Genomic DNA, 11,838 nt, shown 5'->3' with positions numbered 1-11,838 from the left:
GTTTAGTTTCTAAGTCACGTCTGACTCTTGCAACTCCATGGTCTATAGCCTGCCAAGCTCCTCTGTCCATGGGATTCTCCAAGCAAGAATAATGGAATGGGTTGCCATTTCCTTCTCCAGAGGATCTTCCTAACCCAGGCATCAAACTCAGGTCTCCTGCATTGCAGGCAGACTCTTCACCGACTAAGCCATGAGGGAAGCCCTTTGCCAGACTCCTCTGTCCATGAGATTTGCCTGGCAAGAATACTGGAGTGGGCTGTCATTTCCTTCTCCAGGAGATCTTCCCAAGCCAGAGATTGAACCCATGTCTCCTGTATTGGCAGGTGGATTCTTTACCACTGAGCCACCTGGGAAACCCAATTCTATGAGATGAGTTACTATTATTATCATCATTTTGCAGATGAGGAAACAGAGACTCAGAGAAGTATAGAAACTTGACCAAAATCAGCCAGCAAGAAAGGGTGGAGCCAGGATTCAAAGTCAAGTAATCTACTCTGCAACTATATTCTTAACTGCAAATATACTGAAGGAGAATGGTTTTCTGTAGGGGGATTATGGCAGGCTTTGTTGTTTGATTACCTTACAATCCATTCCTCCTGGTTCTTCCTTGCCACCTTAAAAAAATTATAACTAGTCCAGGACAATTTGTCCAAGTTTTTGGCATAGATCCACTTTACCAGAATCCTTTCCTACTAAAACTGACAATGAGACATAGTTCTAAGCAATGAGACATAAGAGGAAGCTCACTGGTGAGCTGCAGGAAAATATTTTGTTCCCTTATAAAAGGTTCATACTTGTGAGAAAAAAAGCTTGCTGGTACCTCTTCTTCCATTTGTTTTTTACCTGCACTGAAAACAGACCTCAAACCCAGCTAACACAGCTACATGGGAGCTAAGCTGAGCACCATAAGCAACAAGCACAAATATGAAAGGTCAGTTTCTAAGGATGGTGAGACAGAAAGGTGGAAGAATGCAGGTTCCCAATAATGCCATAGAGACCCTAAACTAGATCTGAAGCCACTGGCTTCCAATCTTCTTGCTAAGTGAGTTAATAAATATCTTTATTGTTTAAACCACTGTGAGCTGAGCTTTGCTACTTGCCTAACTGATCCATGCATCAGGAAAAATTCATGAACAGGATAATACCACAGCTATGCCACAGAGGATGGGATGGTATTTCAGTACACAGAGATGGAGAAAGATGTTTGAAACAGTGGAAATAAAGTGATCATGGACAGGAATAAGATCTACACATAAGATTATCCCTTAAAGGGCAAGGGCAATCTTTTTGCAACTCCTTAAGAGGACTCTCATGGTGATGCTTTTTGATTAATCTGGTGGCTTTGGGGACCGTATGGTTTAGCATAGGGCTCTTTACTGTGGTTCCTGAGTCAGCTGCATCAGAATGACCTGGCAAGCTACTGGAAAAACTAAAACTTGTATTTACTGCAAACCTACCAAGTCAGAAATGCTGGTGGCAGGGCGGGACAATCTGTGTTCTAACAAGCCCTTCAGGGAATTCTGATGCCCACTCAAGTTTGGGAGGCCCTGGTTTAGCATGTAGAGAGATGCTCCTTACCCTAATTCTATGTTCTCTTCTGCCACCAGCTCCTGCGCAGCCTTCACTCTGCTCTGTAAAGAAGGCTCTGTGCTTACAAGACACTGCAGGGACGACAGGCCCCGGGGCCCCCAGCCCGCCATGAATCCCCCCCTCACTGGAACCATCCTGGGTTTGCGAGAGCAGGATGAGGACAGATGGAGTTTTATAGCTCATCCTTCTTCAAACTGGATGCCTTTTCTGGGGTGCAAACTGGATGCCTTAACTCTCCCCGAAAGAAAGCCTTAAGAACTGGAGACTTTGTCTGACAGCACTGAAGAAGCAGCGAGTAAAGCACATAGCAAGGGAAAAGGGGAGCACCAACTCATTTTACTGAGGAAATGGAGCATAAAGAATAAAACTCAGGAAAAACTTACTGTGAATCTCATTTCCCATCTGTAAAGTAAAAATGATCCAAGTTGTTCAGGGAAAGAAGCTAGACACAACAGGCCGCATATCATACCATCCCCTTTCCATGGAATGACCAGGACAGGCAAATTCATAGAGACAGAAAGCAGACTAGTTGTTAGCAGGGGGTGAAGGAGGAAAAAGGGGAAATAAGAAGCAACCACTAATGTATGAGATTTCTTTTGGGGTAATGAGAATGTTCTGGAATTAGAAAGTGGTGGTGGTTACACAACTCAGTGAACATACCAAAAAAACCACTGAATTGTACACTTTAAATAAGTGAATCTAATATATGTGACTCATATCTCAATTTCAAAAAATAAATTTAGTTGGCTCTCTATATGTGAATTTTAGATATGGATAAGACCTTATTCCATCCTCCCCAGCCCCACTTTACAGACAGGAAAACTAATGCCCTGTTTGGAATTCATCACAGGGAACCATCATTGCTCATGTTGCCAAGGAAGGGAGCCCCTTGCACTGCTAAACCTTTTTGGCTAAAGCTGTTCCTTTTTGGACTCCCAGAGAATGGCCCCCACCAACCCAACCAGGTATCAGCAACTCGAGGACACTTACCTCCACGACAAGGGACACAATGAAATTGGAGCTCAGCATAATGACAATGTAGACCCTCCACAGGACAGGAGTGCAGAGCAGCTGGCGGGAGATGAAGTACAATCAGTGTGAAGACAAATCATGCTGCAAAAAGTTCATGCTGTTCATAGTGTACTTTTTCATAGGTTTCAAATTACATATGCAATAAGCCCATGCATAGACGTGTATGTTGTATTACATTTATATACATACATATACATTTTATATACATAAGTATGTCTATGCATCAATGCACCGAAAATATGGAAGTATTACACTCAATGATTCCAATAACTTGGGGACTGATTGTTGCTTTCTTTTATCTTCCTTCTTTCTTCTTTTTACCTCTCTGTAATTTCTAAATTTTCTAAAATAAATTTGGTTATTTTGCAAAAAAAAAAAAATAGTAAAAGTGTTTTTTGGGGTTTTATTAAAATTTTTATTTATTTAGCTGCATTGAGTCTTAGTTGTAGTATGTGGAATCTAGTTCCTTGTCCAGAGATTGAACCCAGGCTCTCTGTACTGGGAGTACAGTCTTAGCCACTGGACCATCAGGGAAGTCCCCAAAGTGTTTCTTGTTTACTTGCTTTGTTTTGTTTTTATGAGGGAATACAGGAATGTGGCTCTACTCCCAGGAGATTCTGAGGGTACACCTGTCAAACCTCTTCTCTGTGGTCTCATATCTCCCTTCAGCTGAGTTCTAGTTTGAGCCCTAAGTCAGGGCTTCCCCCTCAGGACCGTGCATACAGCTTCCCAGGCTGTGTCATGACAAGGCTTCTCACCAATGCAGAAATCAGAGATGAAACAGGTTGTCACTACCTATCTTTTGCCCCTCTTTCTCTCTATCTTCCCTGACCCCTCCCCAGGCACATAATATTTACATATTCATGTTGAATGAATTAACAAATGAATGAATGAGTGAATGGAAGCCAAGTATACTCTTACGCACCTGGCGCTGCCTCATACGCTGCCTTATACTTTGGTGAGGATAAAAGGTGTACAATTCTATGAAGGGCAGTGATATTAAAATTCAAAGTTCAAATCCATTTCAAGGAATTTCTCTTAGAGATATACATGGCTGAAATAACATATGTGTAAAGTTATTTTATTTGCTGGTAATAGTAAAAAATTAGAGGCAATTTAATGTTTGTCAATAGGGGACTCATATAAATTATGGTATACATAGATAGACATTGAAATACTACATTAGAATAAGAAAACATCATGTGCTAATATGCAACAAGCACCAAAATATACTGTTACATGAAAGAGCGAAGTGCAGGATTGTGTGTGTGGTTGTGGAAGCCGTGAAAATGCTTCACCTGGATCTCCTGCTGCTTGGAGGACAAAAGGCAAACCCTCCAACTACCAGCATGCTTAGAATCTACCACCATACTCACTCTGTGACCACACTCTGCATGCATGGTCTGCTCAGAGTTAATAAGTGAGGACCCCAGGGCTTCTACCCACACGCATTCTTGTGAGACACCTCTGATGGGCAACTTTGGCTTGACTTTCCTGGAATTGTGCTGCAGTCTGAAACTTGACTCGTTCAGCTCACCTTCCATCTCTCTGTCCTTCAGAGGGATCAGACTCATATCATAGTGTGGCCCCCTCCCGCCTTCACTGGCTGCCTAATCCCCTCCCTCTATGGGTAATTTCTCCAACAACTTTCTTGTACATCTCATCTCACCTGGACATCTCCATATCAGACGATTTGGACAAATGTAATAGTTTGCTATTATTTGTGTAAAAATGTGGTAAAATATACCTTTAAGAAATGTATATATACATGTGTATAATACAGATCCAAAAGTATGCAAAGTAAACTGGTGTTACAAGTTGTCTCCACAGAGAGGGAATGGTAACCCGGGAACAAGGATGACAAGGGAGATTTTCACTACACAATTTCTCTAACTTTTGAGTTTTAAACTATGAGAATGTTTTCTCTATTTTAAAAAAAATTATGAATTTTTAAAAAAATGAGCAATAACTAGGTTGCAAAGCAGCACGATTCCATTTAAAATAAAATGAACTTCATAACTCAGTCAAATATACATTTATAATATATGAATTTTCAAAGATGGAAGGATCCACTCAATAATGTTATAATTTTCCTTACCTGCATAGTTTCATTATATAAAATGTATGCATAATTTTATGAAATAATAAAAAAATTATTTTAATGTGAGAAATAATTCTTTGCAGAATCATTTGAAGTCATGCAAAAGAGTCTTCACTATTTTGTTGTTGTTTCGTCACTAAATTGTTTCTAACTCTTTGAGATCCCATAGACTGTAGCCTACCAGGCTCCTCTGTCCATGGGATTTCCCAGGCAAGAATACTGGAATGGGTTGCCATTTCCTTCTCCAGGAGATCTTCCTGACCCAGGGATCAAACCTGTGTCTCCTGCATTGGCAGACAAATTCTTTACCGCTGAGCCACCAGGGAAGCCCCCTTATTACTAAAGAGTATAACTAAATTCAACATGTCCCAACCTGTAATTTCTGCAGGATTAAGGAATTTTAACTCACTTACAAGGCTGGTAGGCAAAGACCATTTATCTCCATGAGTACCTAATCTAGTTCATGAATACAATTGCACTGTTAACTACAGTAATACAATTATAAAAATGAAAAACTGAATGTAGATATTAGCATATAAGTCAGATGTCACTGTGGGCTTGTGAAGGTATTGCTGGTTTTGAATGCACTGTGTACTTTAAAGGCTTGTCTACATTTAGGAACCTGATCTACAATGATCAGTCATCAGTCATTGCCATTATGTACCATTCACTATGCTAGGCACTGGAAATACAAGAATGAATAAGATGGGATCTTGGCCCTCATGAACTTATCTTTGAGATGGAGAAGCAGAAAGGAAATTTTGCAAAGAACTAAAAGCTCAGTTCCTTTTATCATCTCTTCTGTATTCTATTTATTGGTCTAAAAGACATTTATTAATGGTTAACTTCTGATTCAAAAGAAGAAAAAGTTAGAATAAATCAATATATACATTTTCCCTTGCTTGACTATGTAAAATTTCTGTCTCTTATAGAGTTCCAAAGTTGTCTCAAAATTACAAAATGTAAGAGAGTTCTTGAGATAGGATATGGATCTTTGAAAAGTTTTGAATACGTTTAAGTATGTACATACAGAAAAACATGTTTTAAAGATGTTTTTAAAAGATGTAAATACAAATTTGAGAACTAACCCCAAAATTGTTACAGGCAAAACTGTTTAAACAGCTTCAAAACAAAACCATTTAGGAAAAATTCTCTCACATTTGAAAAAGGAAATGTATAAATTGAATTTCCAATCTTACAGTGATCTTTTAAAGGTAAAGTGTTCAATGTTTTTTAAATACTTGAAGTCAAGACTAAACAGAATTTCATCTCCTGACTAGTTTAAATTAAAAAAGTGAATAAATTCAGCATTCTTTTTAACCCTCCCATCTCAAAAGAATAATAGGTGTCACGAATCCATGTCAATTGCAATTGCAGCCCAGTTTTTGAAGTCAGGATTTTATATAACTATAAAATATCACCATATCCCAGAGATAAGACTTACATCCAGGCACCTATATAATTCTGGAATATCAGCAAATAGAATGAATAGACACACACTCAGCTGTACGACCAGCACAAGGACAAATATATCTGAGGAAATAAGAATACAAGTTATCATTTAGAGAAATCTAAGTAGAAAGTCTCACATTCATTGACAGACATATACTGATTAACGCTGCTTAGATTTACTTGATTTCTTCATCCAAATAAGCATAATAGATGAAAAGTACTCATTTCTATGAAATGAGTCTCACTTCTACAATTTTTTGCATGCCTTTGTGTTAAGTGGAAATTTTAGCATGCTTGCTATATGTTTTAATTAATAAAAATGGGAAATAACAGCATACAGGGTAATATTGACAAAATATGTTTTCAATAAATGCCTTGGGGATATCCAAATCTCTTTAATGCAAATCATTTGCAAATACAAATCCTTTTCTGGAAAAAGGGAGGTCTGTAAATAAACAGGACAGCACCAGCAGGAAATGTTTAAATTGCAGTCACGTGCAGGTCAGCACTCCACGGGTTCCTCACCCCAAGAAGAGCAAAATAACTTTCTCTGAACAGAGGATATTGAGTCTTCAAATTGTGCTTCTACACTTTCCCACTTAGAGAGGGAGTGATGCTGTATAAATATATGTCTCTTACCAGATCACTCATGTCTCCTAACATGCTCCCTCACCCCCAGCCCAGACTGTAAGGAGATGAGAGGTACTTTGGTCATCAGCCTCAATGATCTATAGTCAAGATCCCCCAGGCTGAACCTGCTCCCAGAACTGCCAATCACACAGACCACCTGACTATTGTACTGTACACGTCATAGCCATGTCCAATTGAGTGCTGTAATCGTTCTTCTCACATCCTCTGAGATGAATTCTGATAAGCAGAGAATTAAATGCGTCTTCCCAACTGGTGGTAAAGAATCTGCCTGCCAGTGCAGGAGATGCAAGAGACGCAGTTTTGATCCCTGGGTCAGGAAGATCCCATGGAGAAGGAAATGGCAACCCACTCCAGTATTCTTACCGAGCATATCCCATGCACAGGGGAGCCTGATGGGCTACAGTTCACGGGGTTTTACAGAGTCAGACACGACTGAGCACACACGCACAAGGTTCCCAATTCAGAGTGATCCCATGAAAAGATACCTAGAGACATTTCTAGTGAGGGGAAGAGGCGGATTAAGAAATTCTAGAATTTTATGCAGCTTTGACGGAGGAAGCAAAGGACCAGGAGATGAGGCTGCATGTGTTTACAGAGCCCTGGAGTGGAAGTCAGAAGACCCTAGATGAGCACCAACTCTGAACTGCACCTCGAGCGAGCCAGGCATGTCTGTTCTCCTCTCCAAAGAATGAGCTCTCTCCTCTGATTTGGTATAATTCTACTCACAGTTTTTGTATGTGGGCTGCCTAAATGGTTTTCCTTTAGAGAAGACAAGAGCCACAATGATGCAGTTGATCGTTCCCAAGAACCATATAGTAGTGTTCTCAAAACTTGTGAAGACACCATTAGTTCCATTCTTTACTGGAGCAGTTGGAGAAACGGTTAACTTTGAAATGGTGTCATTTTGCACTGTGCAGGCACTAAAAAGGAAACCGAAAAGGCTAATGAAGTGAGATGACAAGCCCTTCTGAAGCATATGTATTTACACGACTCTGTGCCCCCCAAGGCTTCTATAATTGCCTACACTTTGGGAAGAATATACTGAAAAGTGCAACAGGAAGAATTCAGCATGTGTAGACCTGTATTTTGGCTAGATGAATAAATGATAGATAGATAAACAGGTTCAAAAAGTTACTTATTCAATAAATTGGGCATGAATCATGTATTAAACCTATGTGGGAGGAAAAGATGTAAGTCATGACTCTTTCCTCTGTTTGCTTAAGATTTCTGAACATTTACAAGAAGAATGACTGTACAATTGATTGTCCAACAGGCACAGATTTCAATAGGAAAGGAAAAAATTTAACCATTTCATTGAATTATCAAGCTTAAAATAGGGCTACCTAGCTAAACTATAATGTATGCTCACCTTAGATATAAAAGATGGTCATAGTTCAATATCATACAAAATGAGTAAAGAGAAATACCAATGAATGAAGCCACCAAACAGTGCTACAGAGACACACACTCTGCATGCCAAGGGCATTAAGGAAGCCAAAACCTTTAACAGAATGAAGATCTATTTGCCTCTCGACACATGGGCCAGATGATGTTTGACAGAAGTTGGAATGCGAGAATCTAAGGCTGTGATCTTACCTGTGTATCCCCAAGGAATACCAAGGCTGCCTCTGAACCAGAATGAAGCCCACAATGTGCATGGCGAGGCTGAGAAGAATGTTGAGAATCACGGAGAGCAGCAGAGGTGGGGAGATCAGCCGTCCTGCTGGTCTGAAAGGCACCAGCTTGGGATAGGCACCATTCAAATTCACTACAAAACAAATTCAGGTTTTATATGGTATATGACAGGAGGCAGTTTTTGTATTTTTCATCAGAAGTATGGTATAACTTCTTGGTCCCACATATTTAAAGAAACTGACAAATTGGAATATATCACAAACAGAAGGAATAAAACAATGAATGCAAACTTAAGTCATATGAGGAATTCTTAAAAGAGAAGACATAGAACAACCACAAGATACCTTTTTTTCCCCCTAATGAATAGGCAAACTATTAAATTATAGATGAGGAAGTGATGAAATGAGCACTCTCATATACTGCTTGTGGAAACATAAATTGACACAAAAATACCTTCTGCAGGGCAATTTGGCAATAAATATGAAGAGACTGAAAAATGTTTATAACTTGCGACATAACTATTCCACTTCTGGAAATTTATCCTAAGCTAAAAACATAGAGATGTAGGAAGATGTTCACCACAGCATTGTTTACAATAAATTGTGGTACATCTCTACAATGAAACAACATGTAATCACTGAGAAGTAGTGCTTTCAACTACTAATAGCAAAACAAGGCATGACATTAGCAAAATGGCAGATTAGGTGGTTCCAAGATCTCATCCCTCCACAGAAACATTGAAAGACAAAAGGAAGGTGTCAGGACCAGCCTTGTCAGAACTCTGAAAAACAGACAAAAGTCTCCAGCAACCAAGCAGATGCTGAATCAAGAAAAAGATAGCTTAAAAATGGGAGGAAAGCTTTGTGCCACTTTCTACTTGCCCTTGCCCCACTCCCTCCTTAGTTTACTGGCAACCTTGAACAAGGTTGTCTGCATTCCCAGCAGGGGATCCTGGTCCCTGGTTACAGAAGGGAAAAGCAAACTTTATAGACAAGTAATTACGTGTGTCAGTTCTAACCTGTCTGGGGACTACCTGAGGACTGTGCAAGGTGTTCGTCTCTCTTTCATCCAATACAAAACTTCGTAAAGGCAGAAAAGCACCATACACTCCTTGAAAACATTGTAAAGCTAACAAGCTACCCACAGTCACAGGGAGCAAAAAATTGCAGTTGAGACATAAAATAACCATTTGTGGCTTAGAAAGAAAAGTTAAGGAGCATTTATTTGGAAAATTATAGTATTCAAAAGTACTTGTGCCTTTGGAGAATGTAGAAAGTCATGTGCATGCCAAAATGAATGGTCAGGAAAGACCAGAAAAGACCTTAAGGTTTTAAGCCTGAAAAATCACTCAAGTCAGCACAAGCTTGGTAATGTGTTGAAGTGCCTCAGTACAGAACCAGTCTGCAATACTGGGAGAAGTATTTCTTTGTTCATGTCATGGGATTCAACTCATGGATATTTCCATCAAAATATTAGTTGAACAAAAGCTAAAGCAATAGAGATTTTATTGACCACGTGTGACAACTGATCCAAATCTTTGAAAAAATAGTTTAGAAAAGTTACTAAATAAATGGACTACTAAAGCCATCAAAAAGCAGCAAAACAAAAAACATCAAGACTTAGGGAAGGGAAAGAATCTGATTCCAGAGTTACAACATTAGAATATTTAATGGAATAAGATAAACTGACAAATTATTTCTGAGAAATCCCAAACATTGGACTTACTGGGAAAAGACTCTAAAATAACTGTCTTTAATATGCTTAAAAACTAAACAAAGTCAGTCAAATAATATATGAGCAAAAGGAGGGTATTAATAGAAATTTTAAAATGAAGCAAAAAGACATTCTTTTTAAAGAACCCTTTTTAATAAGTTCTCTTTATTGACATACTCATTTTTGACATCAGTAAAGGTAATTACTTAGACAAATATAAAATCCTATATTATTCCAATTTTGTCTTTTAACCTCATTTTTTTATTCCTACATTATCTAAAAGACAAATGCAAAAAAAATTAAAAATAAAAGACAAATGCATAGAAATAATTATATATGTATGTTACTGAGCACAAAATGGATAAAGATTTAATTTGTAATAGCCATATAAAAGGAGACAGAGCTATAAAGCAGGAGTTTTTGCCTGCTACTAATGTTAATGTACCTATTCAACTAGATTGTCATACATTTAGCTTATTACATGTAATCCCCATAATTATATATTATATAATAAAAGATCTACAGTTAGCATCACACTCAAGGGTGAAAGATTGAGAACTTTCCCCTTAAGATCAGGAAGGAAACAAAGATGCCCACGTTCACCATTGCTATTCAACATTGCATTGGAAATTCTATCTAAAGCAATTAGAGAAGAAAAATAGATAAAAGCCACTCAAATTGAATGAAAGAAGTAAAACAATCTCTACTCACAGGTGATATGATCCTATATTTTGGAAATCCCAAAGAATCCACATGAAAACTACTAAAGTTAAAAAATGAATTCAGCTATGCTGCAGGATCAACACAATAAAAAAAAAATCAATTGTGTTTCAACACATCAACATAAATGGATAAACAAGATGTGATATATACATATATATAATGGAATACTATTCAGCCATAAAAAGAATGAAGTTCTAATGCATGCTACAACATAGGTGATATGGAAGTATTATGTTGAGATAAGCCAGAAACAAAGGGACACATATTGAATGGTTCAACGTATTTGAAACGTTTTGAACTGGCAAATTTATAGAGACAGTGAGTAGAGCAGAGGTTATGAGAGACTGGATAGAAGGGCAATATGAATTATTTCTTATTAGGTAAAGAGCTTCTGTTCAGGATGATGCAAAATGAGAAATAGATAGTGGTGATGGTTGAACACTGTTGTGAAGGTAATTAATGTACCTGAATTGTATACTTAAAACGATGAAAATGGCAAATTTTATACTATGTATAATTTAATACAATCAAAAAGGTTGAAAATATTTAATGACATTAAAAAGTGGGCATAAAGGTAAACAAAAAGAATCAGGATGCAAAATAATATAGGAAACATAATTCAAATACATGTATATGTATAGACATATATATGAAGGAAATATGTCAAAATGCCTCCATTGGTTAGCTCTGGATAGTAGAATATAGGTGGATTTCGTCTTTGTTATATCTTGTAATGTTTTCCATTTTATTTTCACAATGAATTATATTAGTTAATTATATTAATCAATCATAAAAACATTAAAGAGTCAAGTATATTTATCAAAAAATAGATAAAAATCTGGAAATGTTTGTTATGGGCAAAAGAAGAATCACAAAAAGAAAATGAGAGCTGTTTTCAAATATCTGAAGGACTATTTCGGCAGAAAAATCAGATTATTCTC

At 37.8% G+C, this 11,838-nt stretch overlaps 1 protein-coding gene across 5 annotated transcripts in view; it reads right to left on the bottom strand.

Annotated features, from left to right (window-relative positions):
• The window catches only part of ATP13A4 (ATPase type 13A4), a 124,089-nt gene that overhangs the window by 3,663 nt on the left and 108,588 nt on the right, over positions 1-11,838 (bottom strand). For 4 of the 5 annotated variants that reach the window (XM_010834403.1, XM_010834402.1, XM_010834404.1 and 1 more), the window contains 4 exons: positions 8,423-8,594; positions 7,553-7,746; positions 6,168-6,256; positions 2,581-2,661 (listed from right to left, as the gene is read on the bottom strand). In XM_010834403.1, the coding sequence (XP_010832705.1) occupies positions 2,581-2,661; positions 6,168-6,256; positions 7,553-7,746; positions 8,423-8,594 (536 nt within the window). The remainder of the gene's footprint in view (positions 1-2,580; positions 2,662-6,167; positions 6,257-7,552; positions 7,747-8,422; positions 8,595-11,838) is intronic. The other variant, XM_010834406.1, reaches the window with a different exon arrangement.

Source organism: Bison bison, unplaced genomic scaffold, assembly GCF_000754665.1.
Source record: "Bison bison bison isolate TAMUID 2011002044 unplaced genomic scaffold, Bison_UMD1.0 scf7180017864032, whole genome shotgun sequence".
Classification (NCBI taxonomy): domain Eukaryota; kingdom Metazoa; phylum Chordata; class Mammalia; order Artiodactyla; family Bovidae; genus Bison; species Bison bison.
The sequence above is the reverse complement of the archived record's forward strand: the minus strand, read 5'-3'. Positions and strand labels throughout refer to the sequence as shown.